This window comes from Pieris rapae, chromosome 23 (assembly GCF_905147795.1).
Source record: "Pieris rapae chromosome 23, ilPieRapa1.1, whole genome shotgun sequence".
Taxonomy (NCBI): Eukaryota; Metazoa; Arthropoda; class Insecta; order Lepidoptera; family Pieridae; genus Pieris; species Pieris rapae.
In genome coordinates this window covers 3361640-3378306 of record NC_059531.1, presented here as the reverse complement: position 1 = coordinate 3378306, position 16667 = coordinate 3361640, and the positions used below count along the sequence as shown (strand labels likewise).

Here is a 16667-nt window from a genome sequence, read left to right as displayed (position 1 = left end):
TAGATTCACAAATCAGCCCGGCAGATGGCGCATAATACTTTGTTTAATATCCTAATCGCTTGAAATATCATTCAGGACAACGTCTGTCTGTCTATCTGGACTGAAGAATCACATATAATAATATGTTATTCTCGAGGCATCATCCCTCAACATCCATCATGTGCGACTCTCATCCCTGAGATCGTAGTTTCGATTCCCGGCTAGGCACTAATGGACTTTATTTTAACATTCACTGGAACAGTAAAGGAAAACATCGTTTGTAAAAGCGGCTTAACTTTGACCTAAAAGTCAGCGTGTCAGGCACAGAAAGCTACTACCTAACCTAACCTACTTGCCTATTAGATTGACAAATGGTCATGAAATAGATATATGAGGCTCAGACCTAAAAAGGTAGTAGCGCCATGGTTTTATAGACATCAGAATTACTCTGTAAATTGGATTCTAACAAGTGAAATATTAATTACAAACACGGTAAGGTGAGCAAATCAAATCAAAATATTTTTATTCATATAGGTAAACAAGTACACTTATGAACGTCAAAAAAATTAAATTAATTTTAAATTTACATTTACAACCACTTCGCAAGTCAAGGCCGCAGAGCAGGCCAATCGCCAAGTTTTTAATACAAATTGTTTGAACTGAAGCAAATCAATCCCAAGGATTAGGATCATTTTAGTATTTGTCACATTTATAAAAAGCTTTATTAATTATATTTACTTTTAACGAGGGCTTTGAATTTATTTGGTGATAATTCTCTAATTTCGCTCGGGAGTTTGTTGTAAAAACGAATACAATTTCCATATAAGGAGTGGTTTATCTTCTGGAGCCTGGTTGGTCGTACACTCAAATTAGTTCTATTTCGCTTTTTATATTTTTATACATTTTCAAGAGGTTTTTCTTCGTTAATTAAACATATATCCATTGCCGGGTTTCTTCTTCTTTTAGTATCTCTCTATTACTGGAAGTTGGGCATCATCCTCTTGAAGCGTGTCTTCTGCAAATGCAGGACTACCACTGCCTACCGTTGCGACACCACGACTTTTTCATTCTACCAACACGTCATTTAATTACATACATATAATGGATGGGTAGAAGCCCCATTTGGGGATACTTAAACAATATAAGGAGAAGGGATTTCTGATTTGATGATTGAAGGAGATTTCGAGCACTTGTTTAATGTGGATTTAAATCAATAATTATTTGAAGGCTCTGTCACGCGTAAAATGATAAGTTCTTGGTTGCCTGGAAGCGATCGCTTGATAGCGATAAGGCCGCCAGTTGCTCTCCATTGTTTTAATTATACTATATTTATGTATGCAATGAAGTATTAATAAGTAAAAAAATATCGTTGATTTTGAGGTCGATACTTAAATAGAAAAGTCCTAGCGCGATAAGGCTTTTTAGGGAATTATCAAAAAGGTTAGTCGACATCACAGGAGAACAAAGAGCTGGCAGCTACCTTGCACAAAGAATTAGTCTGGCTATTCAAAGGGGGAACGCTGCCAGTATCTTGGGAACTTTGCCTAAAGAGACTTCCTTTAAAAAATATATTTTAGTTATTACATTTTAAGGTTAGTTATTAGGTATATTAGAATTACTATATGTACAATTTGTATAAATAATATTTATTACATATTTGTTCAAGCTTATAATAACGGAATTATGTTTTTTACTAACTATCTTTGCTATGATTTATAATTAAAATTGTTCAAATAAAAGAAATAATATAAAAGTTATGGAAACGAACGCCCAGAACGAGCTTTAAGCTCTCGGTATTAATGCTTTCATAAAAAACGCTTTAACATCAAGTCCATAATTTTTCTAGACACCTTGTTGGAGAAAAAATTTTGTTCTTTGAACAGCGCTAAATTCCTAAGTCTTGTACAGTGCGGTGGGTCCCACTGAATCATTCAAATGTTTTTTCGCCGACACCTCAGACCTATCAATATGTATGGCATGCCTTTGCTAGTCTTCTATATGGATATTCACTACACGAAATATAAGACAAGTGACACTGGCAACATTACAAAATTATGGATATATCAAAAGTCACCGAGCCGATATTGGTGAAATTTGGACAAAGTTTTTCTCATACATACAGAACATACAGATTAGACATTTACTGGCGGTATAAAGAGTTGTAATATAGACTACCAAGAACAGTTATTTTGATGGTTTAGGGCAGAGAGAATTTGTAACCCCTGCGACCCCACTTTAGCGTCGACTAAAGTTCCATGTTTGTTACCATGGTTACCATGTTTTTTTCAGATCGAAGACCACTGTGGCTTAGAATCAGCGTTACGTATTTCAGAATTCGATTTTCGAATTAATTTAAAAGTGTAAAGTCTACAGATGTACTTGTCCAGAACTCAAATTTCAAATGAATTCGAATTATTTTAATCCCTTAATATATTGTCACTAGTACAAAATTCTATTTTCAAATTTATTCAAGTCATATTAATCCTTCAGAATGTTACTAGTAAAAATTCTATTTTCAAATTAATTATAGTCATTTAATCCTTCAAAATGTTGCTAGTACAATATTCTATTTTTAAATTTCATAATTAGAATCATTATAATCCATCAAAATATTACTAGTACAGAATTCCTTTTTCAAATTTATAAGAGTAATTTTAATCTATCAAAATGTTGCTAATACAAACTTAACTTTCATATTTATTCGACTGTTCAACCTTACAATATACTTCTACACATTAAAAAAGGTCGCACAAGCAAAAAGGTAAACGTTCAAAATTACATTCCACGCATTTTACACCAACACCAAAAAGTTCTGATGGAGGCTTCGAGACAAGATTCGGATAACAATCGAAATGTTTACACGGTAAAAAATAAACGATTCAAACCGTTTTATACGATAAAGTTTCGATTTTGTTTAACGGAAAATAAATCATATATTGAACAAGCAAATTTATTTATTATGAACGGGTTTTTGGTCATGATGTAAGACGAAGATAGACATACATAACTCGCCAATTTTTAGGGTCCAGACTCATAATTAATATAACCATATTGCTTATTTATTTATTTATTTATTAAGTCTACAACATCATACATATTACGAAATCTACTAAAAATTTTATAAAATCTTCTATCTAATATGTACGACAATATATTATGTAAACATAAGTTTTGCTAAAATAGGAATTTAAAAAATACAATTAAAAACATAAACAAGATAAGATAATTATACAATAAAATAAAATTACAAAGAAAGTTGGTACTTAAAATAGAGAAAAAGAAAAATCATCAGCAAAACAGCGAATTACGTACGTAGCTAGTTAGCGTACCTACAGGTTTGAGAAAGGCACCCAACAATGCTTTTTCTAAAACCGATCAGCCCACTACCGAATATATCAAGCTCCGGATAAGCTGTGTTCAATCCGTTATAGTTGCGAAGAATTCGAACGAGAACGATTGCTTCATGTAAACTTACTGATGTTTAGAAACTTAATTCTTAATATATTTTAACATATGGGAGTCACAGATCTCGCAAAACTTTATTCATAAAAAACCCTAATTGCGCCGTTTTAGCTCAACTTTCTGTCTCTGTCTCTTTCTCTTTCTGTCTCTTTTCATCATAGCGTAAATACTAAAGAGTGAGACGAGAGGTTGTTACTCAAACTGTACTGTTTATTTGTATTACATAAATACACATACATCTTAATATAATACGTATTAGAAGTTATAATACATATTTTAAATAAAAGGTTAACAAATAATAAAAATTAATATTCGTAATAAATTGGTTTGTCCCCAACATGCCCAGGGGCTGAAATTTGACCCCGCGTGGGTGTTGATAGGTAGACATCGAATTTGTCTTAATGCGAATAAAACACAAATTGCCCGAAGCGTAGTCAATAAAACCGATACTTTATAGGGTTTTTAAACATCATTTTGGTTTGAATACATTTAACTATCAGCAAATTAATTATTACTAACTTACATAATGGGACTACGTATTACGTAATACAGAATTTAAAAACCCCTGCGGCCGGATATAGCGTCGACTAAAGTTCCAAGTTTGTTGCCATGGTTACGATGTTTTTTCAGATTTAAGACCACGTTTTGTATTAAGGCCTATGTGGTTTAGAATCTACGTTACGTATTCACGATATTCTATTTTCGAATTATTTTAAAATGCAAAATCTATACTTAGTCCAAAACTCCATTTTCAAATTAATTCGAATTATTTTAAACCGTTAATATGCTACTAGAATAACATTCTATTTTCAAATTAATTTAAGTCAATTTAAGCCGTCATAATGTTACGAATATAAAATTCTAATTTTAAAATATGTAATTCTAGTCATTTTAATCTTTGAAAATGCTACTAATACAAAAATTCTATTTTCAAATTACGTAATTAGTACTCGATTTTTTACTGCATTTATTATTATTTTTCTACAGCTATTACTACACATTCTTTTTCTTTTTTCCGTCTGATGCGCAAACTTACTGTTGTGGTCTCTAGGGGAATAATACATACAGCATAACACTGACCCAGGGCTAGTTACAACCACCACACACACTACACACTTAAAATGTACCTTGTTCCTTAGAAAACTTATTGTTACTTTTTGATTATTATCATTTTATGTGTGTGTTTCGATAGTAATAATAATATCTATAATGTTTTTTAACAATATATTTTTTATAAGACCACTATATATCCCTTATAGGACCTTAACTGCAAATTTGAATTTGATTACCCAAATACGGCCTATGTCTATCTTACAGTTTAAAAAGATTTATAGATGTACAATATTTTTTATCTGTCCAACGATGATGCAGGTTACCTGTCAAAACGGCTGACAAGCAGTGACGAGCGCTCAAATGTTTTGTTTTGTAGCCAACTAGTTTACTTAGAATTTACCATCGTAATTAATTTATTAGAAAACAAAAAGCATTAATAAAATTGAAAAGCTCGATTTGTATTTTAAAAATATATAGAATACGGGTAAAGTCTTACCTATATCAAAATCAGAGACAAAATCAGTAAAATAATGGTTGGCGTAGTAGAGTTCGTAGGCGCGATCCAAAAAGAAGTAAAAGTTATCGCCTTATATAATTATCAAATATATTTAATAAATGGCATGAAAATGAGTAAAGATTACTGACGTATTTCCGAACCACTACGACTTAGGGTCCTACAAGAAAATAGCGTACCAATTCTTAAAAGGCCGGCAACGCACTCGCGAACCCTCTGTTCTATAAAAAAAGATCTTTATTAAAAAAACTGTACTATAAAAAAAAAATCTTTGTTAATTTCCATTAATTACAAATTATCTATTCATTAACAAACGAACCATTTATTCACAACGGTCACTGGTAAGGTACAGAAGACATCTTGTTTTTAAATCTATGAAATGGGCGCCAAAAATATATCATCCAGAGACAGACAAAAGAGAACAGATATCTTGGGGTGACGTATTAATATTGGACACGTTAGAGCGAGACAAACACTGATTTGAACGCTCCGCTCGAAGTGGCAGTTCAATTTAGTATTTTGCCGGTCAAGTGCGATACTTTATCATTGTGAGGAAAATGGTTTCTTGAAGAAATTTCAATTTCGCTTTATAATTGTGTAGAAGATTAATATTATCGTTACCATGGTAACTTTATAAATACATTTTTTCATTACATAAACGGTTGCCATAGCAACGAATGCTATCTTTATAGGCCTTTATTAACTTTGATTAGTGATTAGTGCAAGTGATTAGTGATTAGTAGGAAACAAGTGTGGACGGCGATTGATTAGTTGGCTGCTAAGTGATAAGAAGCGTGTTATATTTTTTTGCGAGTGAACAGCGAGCAGTGACGTTTGCCCCCTGTTCTATAAAAAAAGACTGAGCTCGTCTGATATCAAGGGGTAAGGAGTTCCAATATAGAGGAGTGATAGAATCCAATTATGACTATATTTATTTTATATAATATTTCATATATATGTAAAAATCGTTTATTTTGGCGCAATGACCGCGCAGTTTGCGGCCCCTATTATACTTTTATTGTACCCTTTGTGTGAGATGGCAGATATTTATCGAGATTCGAACCTCGAACTCATAATCGTTTCGCATAAAGCACCTTGTCACACGGTTGTTGGGTGCCTTTTTGTGTTAAAGAAAAAATTAAGATCTAATTTTAAATGTATAGGAAGATCATAAATCATTAACTTTCTTGGAATTTTTTGGAGTATAGTGTATTATTCTGTTGTATTGATTTCAATATTTTTTTTTTAGTTTAGTATCTCAACTGAGTTATTTACAATGCATTAAATACATCGCAATAATAATAGTTGTTTCTAATAGTAATAGTTGTTTCTTTATAAATTGTAAACTTGTATGTATAAAATTATACATGAAAGTATGACGTCACAAATTTTTCTGTTAATTATATTAGAACATAAGCTAGCAAGTGAAAGAATAAAACAATAAATTACAAAGTATTACTGTGCAGTGTTGCACCATCAGTTGAGGTTCAGCGATTCGATCCCCGGCTGTGAAAACAAACTCAAACTCAAACTCATAATATCTTTATTCATTAAACAAACATTTATGAACGTAAAAAAAAACAAATTAAATTTACATTTACAACCAGTTCGCAAGTCAAGGGCGTAGAGCGGGTAAGAAGAACTGGCAAGAAACTTTCCGCCACTCTTTTAAATCGCCAAGTTTTTAATACAAATTGTTTGAACCGGCGTGCCTTACACCCAAAAAGACAGCGTGTGTCAGGCACAGGAGGCTGATCACCTGCCTATTAGATTGACAAGTGATCATGAAACCAATTCAGAAATCTGAGGTCCAGATATGAAAAGGTTTCAGAGCGATTTCTTCTATTTTATGGTTGACTTACTTTGTTTTAAAACGAATATATTTAAGTATTATATTGGGAGGAAATTTGGTCGCATTTCACTGATTTGTCTCTAATTATATATATTTTTACTTTTATATTTATGAACTGATTCAAAATGTGTATAAGTGAGTCATAAAGAAATATAGACGAACAATTCCGTCATAAAAGGGGCAGTGACCGCCGGCCATAGATACACATTAGTAGAAGTCTCGCACGTGCGTTGCCAGCCTTTTAAAAATTGATACGCTCTTTTCTTGAAGGACCCTAAGTCGAATCGGTTCGGAAATACTTCAGTGGGCAGCTGGTTCCACATAGTGGCAGCATAAGCGTCTATTTCACCATGCCTCCTGCTGATAGAGGACAAATCTTGGTTTTTAATTTATTTTATTATTCTGTATTACTTAAGGTATCATATGGAACATGGTGTAATGGTTGCAGCTGCTTACAAACGTAGTGGAAAAGAAAAAAATTGGGGACTAAAAAGAGTGGAGGGCCAGTTCTTCTCTTCTATTCTACGCCCTTTGTTGAGAACTGGCAGTAAAATTAAAATCAGAAGCATTCAATGTACTTATATTTCTTTTTCGACGTTCATAAAGGTATATTATGTTACCTACATGAGTAAACGATTTTTCAATTTGAATTTCGAATTCTGTGACGTTTTTCACGAAAGCTCCAAAAAGGTTTTTTCACTTGTCATAGACAATTTTTACAATTAAACTGGTTTTTTTTTTCAACTAAATTCGATGATGAATCGTTTCATAGAGCAAAGGTCAGTTATGATTAGGTCAAAACAAGATCGTGTTTTTAAATACTCGATTGTGAAACGCGCCAGTCATCGGCGGCCTATTAACTGCTATCGGAGATTGAATTAACTGAAATAAACTGTAGCTATTAAGTTTAAACAATGCTTATTAGTTTTAAATTAAGATATTGTTGATGGGTTATGTTTAGTTTCTGACATCGAGGCGGAATACGAAATCTAGTTTTTAATAATTAACAATTATTGTTATTTTTAAATATTAAGTTTATTTTATTTATTTTACTATACGCCTTTATACAAGACTGCATTACGTGCACTGGTAACTTTTATTATTATTATTTTTCCTATTTGGTATTTATTACATTCCTTTTCTTTCTTTGCTTTGCGACTGAGGCGCAAACTAGCTGCTGTGGTCTCTGGCAGAATGACCAGCGCTGTGGAACATTCTGCTCCCCAGCATAATGCTGAACCAGGGCCATTTACAGCCACATCACACACTCATCACACATTTGAAACGAGTCAAATGAGAAAAGAAATTTTATTATTTTTGATATTTCATTTTATTTTTATTTTTTTCTTTGATTATTGTTATTTTGTGTGGTTATGTGTGTGTGTTTTGTTTGTGATAAATGTTATGTATGTCTGTCTGTCAAATTCCAACCGTATCACCTCTCATCCACCATTCCACAACAGAGCGTTTTTAAGCCATTGTATTTCCGAAAGAATTCAACTATGGTTCCTTCAAAAAAAGATTGTACTAGTTCTTAAAAGGCCAACGCACTATTTTCTAAAAGGCCAACGCACTTACGAGAAGGCTCGCAATATGTGTGTCCATATATCAATGAGATATTATTTAAGAATCTTTTTTTTGTGGGGAAATGCGTTTCGCAAACCCTCCCGCGGCACGGTTGCCCGGTGAAGGGTTATGTGGGACTCTCCACTGTACCAACTAAAACCCCACGGCGCCACCAAGAAACGCCCGAGACAGGATACGGTAACAGCTAAGCCTTAGCCGTATCCAGATACGCGATCAGCCGTTAAAACCTTGAGACCTTGGCTCAGCAAGGGCCATTCACAGCAGGGATGTGTCAGCCCTTTTTTTAGACGCATGTACTGTCCCCCCGCTGAAGCGACAGCGTGACCAGGATTAGACACATCTTTAAGAATCCACTCCATCCGACTAAATTTCTCTTATCCGTTGAAGTACGAGAGTTTGGAGTATACGCTGTAGCCACAGATGAAGCATTCTGTTTTCGATACATTTATTTTTACATTTAAACAATTTGAGAGCAAAGGCCGCGTCATCTTACATTGCTATTTTGAAAACGTGTGTTTTCACAACAGCACTTAAGAAGTAACTTAATACACCATTTGTTTTAGGGCGATGTGCCAAACTTTTGATCTTAATTGTATGGTGTAATTTAAGTGCCTTATACTACTTATGTATTAAAACATTAGTAGCTAATTTCACATAAATATAACGTTTTTTAAAACTCAATTTAATTATCACTACAACATAGTATGAAACAAAGTCGCTTTCTCTGTCCCTATGTCCCTTTGTATACTTAAATCTTTGAATTAACGCAACGGATTTTGATGCGGTTTTTTTTAATAGATAGAGTGATTCAAGAGGAAGGTTTATATGTATAATAACATCCATTAAATAGTGGAGAAGTACTTTTATTTGTGATGAATGAATGTCGTAAATAATTACATTTTTTCCGCTTATATTGCAAACGCAGGCTGAACCCTACGAGTTTTATCAAAATAATGTACTAAGTATTGTAATTTGTACACATTGAAAAGGTCTACAGAAAAGTCCGTGATGATATATGGTATATGTCGCGTATATTATCGGAGCTTTCCAGCAAAAAATAATAGTACACAAACGTAATATTAGTAGGTATCCTCAAAAATTCATTTCGTGTGTGTAATAATAAATAATTACTGTTGACGTAATCACCAAATAGGAAAATGACCCCCCCCCCCCCCTAGTGCTAACGTATTTTGAACTGCCCCTAACCACTAAACCATCACCCATATGCCCCATACAAAAAAGTGTCTCGATTGCATTCTGTGTGATACAGCCGTTTAAGATAAACATCTGACCCCCGTCCCAACGTGGCATCCAACGAATTCACGATGCATATTCTCGCCTTGTTTCTTTTGGTTTCTCGTAAATATTTATATATAGTAATATTATAAGGCAGAAACTTGATTGTCTGTTGCATTGGATGGGCTGTGAAATCACTAGACTGATTTACACCATTCACCGTTAGGAAGACAGTTTCAGATAGATAGAGAGTATGAAATTACAATACTACAGATGTATAGAAGATATGTAACAAAAAACAATCTTGTATTTGTATGTATTGTGGAATCAATTTTCGCACAAAGACGCTCTTTACTTACTAACTTACTAACGCCCGAACCAAATAATTATTCCACAATTGTTTTCAATCTGAGATTTCCCTCTTAACATATTTATTAATCAAAATAAAGTAAATAAAACCGAACAAATAATATGAAAATTTACATGTCTCTATTTAAAACATATGAAATAGCTTTTTAATTATTTTAAAACTTTTGTAAGTTAAAATCTAAAGATAGGATATTGGCACGGGTGGACTGGCATTTTCATACAAAGGTCTATTACCATCTATAACCAAAACTTTGCATGGCGAATTTTGAGTAAATAAATATGAATGTTTGAAAAGTATTGTAATGAATTTAAGATACTTGTTATTATTTTACAAATTTATTATTTAAATCACGTTTATTTTTAAATAATATTTATATTCAATTTACAAGCTACTTTATTTTGATGATTGTACTTGATTCACGATGTAACGAATTTATGATGATATGTTATTACTTTACAATTTTATTATGTTTATAATTAATATTTATAATTTACAGTATAGATTATTTGATGATTGTATTTGTTTAATATGTTTTACTCGATGTAAGTTAGTTGATTGACTCGATACCGACAGTGACAAACATAATGAAGGGTAGTCTTGATACGATCTAAAATAAGTGAGGTTATTCGGACCGATCCGTTTGACGAAGACGGACGTTAAATTGTAAGCTGTGTGGTTGTTTAAGGATAAGAAGTGTTGGAAATATACTTAGTTATTGTTGTAACAAAGCAGGCGTTTATTATTATACACCGAGAATCGAATAGAGAGAATTTATCTCAATATGAATGTATATTACTATTTTTATTAAAAAAACATTCTTCGGATCCGAGTGGTATACAGCACATTGGGTGCCGAATACTTGGATCTGAGAGCTATTGATGGTAATGGTTTAAAAAATGTACGGCACCCTCGGATCCGAGTGGATGGCACCGCTATGACCACGCTCCACTGGGATCCGAGAAAAGTGCACTTTCTGTTTTATAAAGGGCTTCTTAAATTTCCGTTTTGCAAATGACGTAATGACGTTAGCCTCCAAAAATATCTACTAATTTTATAAGAAGCATATATATATCTTATTTGCTTGCAATATATTAACATAATGTTCGGTCGTGCGAAGTTAAGGTAGGCTTGTGATTTCTACTGTAGGATTAAATAACATAAAAAAAAGATATATTTTCGTTTTTGATACAGTGTAACAATAGTAAACAATATTTTTATATTGTTTCCAAATTCCTCTTTCCACGTCTGTCTTCATTAGCTCCGTGTTAACGCTATACCTCCAATCCACATTTATCTAGGGCTGCCTCATATGTATTCACGAAAAAAAAAATGGAAAATATCAAGTGTCATCTGACACGTTAATTGTCAAAAAAAATCATGTCACTTAATTTCTTCCCAAGTGACAGATACGTCGTTTAGGCCACCGTGTCGGTGGCGCGTGCGCAGATAACCGATCGCATTGGATAGAATTTGTCGTTAATTTTTTGTTAGAGATGAAACGATTAGTAATTAGACGGGCGACACATGTTTTGGCCTCTCGGTCGCCAAACGGAATTTTTGTTTTTTATAAACCAGTATTTTGACCGGGATCATGTTAATAAAACCTTCCTGGCCAAAAGATTTGGCCGATAAACCTTTTCAAATTCCATAATTTTATTTTTATGTAATCCTATAAAACCAGTTAAATACAATTTATGGTTAGTTATGTTAACCTTATTATATTATTAAACTATTATTATCTAATTTTATCAATACTTATTCACTGATTCAACGGAAACTGCAGTGTAGACTTTTTTCCATGTAACATATATTTTGAACATACTTTGAACTTGAGAATAGGCAGTAAAAATGTATCTCATAGACATATATATAAAATGTATTACCAACGAAACACACAAAATACTAATAATAAGAAAAATAACCGAGAGAGAGGAAACCGACATCTATTAGACTCAAGTCGACGACGTGTATCATGATCTATAGGCTGATCACCTACTTGCCAATTAGATTTAAGAAATGATCATGAAACAAATTTAGAAAAATCTGAGGCCAATGCCTAAAGAGGTAGCGCCACTGATATTTTTTTATATAATAACGGGGGCAAACGGGCTGCGACGACTGTCTTTTTGGGGGGACATCCATTTTTAGTGGGTGCGTTGTCGGCCTTTCAGGGAGGAGTACGCTCGAATTTTGAATTTATTTATTTTTAACGAGGGCTAAGAAAATATTACAGTACCTTTAAAATTCTTAAATGACATTTAGTTATACCATAATTGTTGTGTCTTCCGTGATAACTGTATCAGGTCCTTAAGCTAACAAATAAACACAATATCCTTTTATTACCACAGAAAAGCCTCCATGAGCACAATGCAAGCCTAAAACCGCGGTAAACCTCAAAAAAAGTATTTCTTTAACAGACACTTGAGATTAGCATCTGTTCAGCGATCTCCAAACACAATACGGGATTATGGGCCGATAGGTTTATTTGTACACAAAGAATCATGTTCGTCACCTTGGCAAACTACTTGTTTGCATTCTTCCATCCGATCTGTGAGATTCACAATACGCGTGGAGTATGTGTCAATGTATCAAAATATGCTCGAATTACCCTTATTACATATTGAATGCATTGTTATCTGGCCAGGTATACTGTATTGAGGAATCTGCGGAAGGCAAGCAAATTCCGACAGCCGTGAAATCCGCGGTTATGACTGGCCTTCACAGACATGGCCCATTTTCTAAACAAAGATTTGGATTTAAGAGAAACTTAAATTGTAGTGCACTCCAGTTGGTACTTGCAGTCCGAGATATGGAACCAGTCGGTTATGATGACTGCAGACAGAGAAAAACCTCTTTCGATTTCGAAAATTCACACTTCGTTGCAATACTTATAATACTAAAAAAAACACAAATAACAATACATAAAAATTACAAGAGATGCAACGGGCGGCTAATAAGAGATCTCTTGTTTCATATTAGATCTCTTCGTGTATGTCATGTTTGCCTATAAGTGCTAGTCACGTTAAAAATAGTATTATTTTTGTGTGCCTTGTAACAGTGTGCCAAGCGTTGGCAAGCTTTTTATCAATAAATCAATAATTAATCTCCTCCAGAGAACCTACCTCGTAAGAAAATAATTAAAAAAATAAAAATGATGAGTGCAAGAAGTGCATAAGCAAATTAAATAAATTTAAATACATTAAAAAATATTTAAATTTATGTCATGTTTTCATCGGTAAATTAATATTTTTGCATAGATCTTTTATTTTCATTATTGGATATATCAGTAATTACCTACTGTGGTTAATTGTAAAATTATTAATTATTGTGCTTAGATATACGGAACGTATTTGGCTATGACAGGAAGAGAGAAAGAAAATGTGCGCGCGCACTGTTGTCTCTTGCTTATATCCCCCACTCAACTTCCGTTCGCCTTGCTCGATCACACTTTTCGTAACGCTTACGTCACGCGTTCGCCAGCTTCCCAAGTCAAGCGTGCGTAAAGAAGTTTCACTTCAAAAAAGAAAAGAAAAAGGTTCGTTTGGATGGGAGACACTGTCAGTTGAGTGTGTAGTGAGCGATTCCTTATATCTACACCTTGGTCATTTCAAAACACTATTAAGGCATTCATATATCAAAGGTCCCACTGTATCTCCAACGAAATTTCAACCAGAGAAAAGGGTAACTGGTGAATAAAGAAACGCATTAACATCATTGTTCATTGTAATCATCACATCATAAAACGTGCATCGTAATTTGCACCTTTTGTTGCATTCTTTAAGTTGAATATTGTCCAACGCGCCATACAGGTCTGTCACGACAATGTGACAAAAGTCTTCTTATGAATGATTTATGGCCCTGTTAAGTACACGGTGCAATTGTTATTATTTATTTACCCTCGTAAACTATAAACAACGAGCAAATCTTGTTATTTATTGCGATTGGGCATTCGCTGCCGATATATTACAGAGTTATTGGGACAATTTTTTAAAGGCTAATATTGTACTGGTTACGGCGATGTTTACGAAAATTATTTCGTATTTTCTGTTTTCAATTAAACTTCGTTATATAATAATACAAATAACAACTAGACAACCCTAGTACGGAAAAAATATATATGCCAGTATTTAGAATTTTAAGGTTAGTTAATAGACATAATATTGATAATTAATTTAATAGATGTGTATGTGTGTAAAATTTGTGATGTCATATTTTCTTGTATAATTTTATACATTGTTTAATAACTTATAAATAAATCAATTATAATATATATGTTAGGTGCAAAAATATACAATATGTATATAAAACTCATGATAATTTGACACTTAGGTTAATTTAAATTAAATTTTTTTCTTTGAAAAGTACTCATAAATTTAATTAAATCATAATATATCATAAAAAAATACTCCATTCATTTAATTTAAATTGGTCCTATCAGAGTAAGTAGAGGGTGTCTTAGTTGCCAATGTGCATTATTTGGCTTGCCTACGTGTATCATACATATATACCCGCCAATTCAGAACTGAATCACTCGAAAGAAGATTACGGATTTCTTTTCGAAATTAGATGATATACATATTATTATTTAACTTAAAAATCACGAATTTTGATCGAACTCTTATTTACTTGATTGACACCGCTCATGGGTGAAAATTATCAAAACGGCTGGGTCGAGCTGGATGCAGCTAGCCCATGACGGATACCTGAAAATCTTTGGAGGCATCTCGCAAACTAATTAGACATTATATATCACTTAGAACAGATAAAAATTGATAAAAAAATATTATAGGTTTTTTTTTTATTGAGTTTTAATGATTGTATGGATTTTATAAAATTTGTATTATTTAACCAAGTTATTGTCTTATCATATTCTTTGGTATTAATTTGATTTTTTGTCACCAGGTGAAAAGCCGTTCAAATGCGAGTACGCGGGTTGTGACAGGAGGTTCGCCAACTCATCGGATCGTAAGAAACACTCGCACGTCCATACATCAGACAAACCATACAACTGCCGTGTCCATGGCTGTGATAAATCGTACACCCATCCATCATCCCTCCGCAAGCATATGAAGGTCCATGGTGCAGCAGGGGACGCATCACCGCGCTACGACAGTGATGGAGATGACTCTTCTTCAGCTGGAAGTGTTAGCGTAACCGCGGGAGCAGCGAGCCCGCCAGTCCCAGTTCCACCACCACCAATCCCCCCAGCTCCACACCATCCACAACACCATCCCACCATCACGGACAAACTAGAAAGCCTTAACGATAAATACTTAACTCCCCACGACCAAAAAACCTATGACAGACCGCCATCGCACCATCAGCCACATTTAACGAATATAGGTGGTAACGGTATGATGGAGAACAAACTAGGTTTCACAGGTCACTGGGGTCAGTTCCAGCAGCCGGCTCCACCTGTGCCCCACGGTGTGCCTGAATGGTGGTGTCCTTCTCAAGAGTCGTACCACCATCATCACCTAATGCACCATTCTGGGGCGGCGGCGGCCTACTGACCACATCGCGCTTAGGGAACTGTCATTCGCCGTTCAACCTAAATTTTCGTGCCTCTTTCAATCCGCCTAAAGCTTATAAAGGCTGAATGAAGGTTTACTAAGCGCGTCTTTGCTTGAAATACGCTTATTCATAACTATTGTGGCCAAATAACCGTCCGTTCGTAAAGGGTTTGACATTGACAATAGACATCTGTGTGGTATGTTAAAACAAAGCACAGCTAAACAATGACATAATAAGATGTCAGGTATTCGCAAGTGTCAAGTTTGACAGTGATTAAAAATTTACAGTTACCCCAATAGGGGTTCGATTGTTCTGTTTGACACATTTTATTCTTGATAACTATGGATATACCACATTTCTATTTAAGGCCAAAGTTCCAATGTACGCATTATTTTTGTAAATTATTAGAATAGCCCAGTGATAATAGTATTAAGTAATTGACATGTAAATTATGTTTTCGCTAATTTGGTCGTTAACAGCGCTACTCAGAGTCGGTAACTTAACTTTTATTCACTATACGAAAGCCAAGTCACGCTTAAATTAACTAATGTTAATTAAAACGACTCTGATTACCACTGTTAGCCTCATTGAATGTCCTAATCTACAAAAATTTGGGGCTTAGACTAAATACAAATAAATATGTATTTTATCTATTTTTACACAAGCCGATCTAGACTGATATATGTATTATAAGTTGTATAAGACCTTTTCTACAGCCATGTATATAGCAGAATTAAAATTTATTCAATATAAATGCGTATTTAAATAACATAACTAAAGTTTAACTAAACCTAACACTAACCAACTTAATAAAAAACTTTTGTTTGCGAAGATAATTATACATTCAGGTTGATCACATAGACAGGACATACCAGGGGGCTGGGACGTATTTTTTTAATGGTCCAAAGTCTCTCTGGCATTGAGTGTCCATGGGCGGCGGTATCACTTAACATAGGTGAGCCTCCTGCCCGTTTGCCCCCTGTTCTATAAAAAAGTCGTATCGGTCATGTTACCACAAAGTGATGCGCGTTCGAAACTTAAAAAGCGTTTGCATTCTGCTGCAGTCCATTGGTAGAATTTAGCCGTAGCTTTTAGTCCAA

General features: G+C 33.9%; 1 protein-coding gene across 1 annotated transcript in view; it reads left to right on the top strand.

Moving 5' to 3' along the window:
• Positions 1 to 16308, top strand: part of LOC111002046 (pair-rule protein odd-paired) — a 32970-nt gene extending 16662 nt beyond the window's left edge. Inside the window, exon 3 of the mRNA XM_045633556.1 lies at positions 14956 to 16308. Within this exon, the coding sequence (XP_045489512.1) occupies positions 14956 to 15566 (611 nt within the window). The 3' untranslated portion in view covers positions 15567 to 16308. The remainder of the gene's footprint in view (positions 1 to 14955) is intronic.
• Positions 16309 to 16667: the final 359 nt, after the last annotated feature.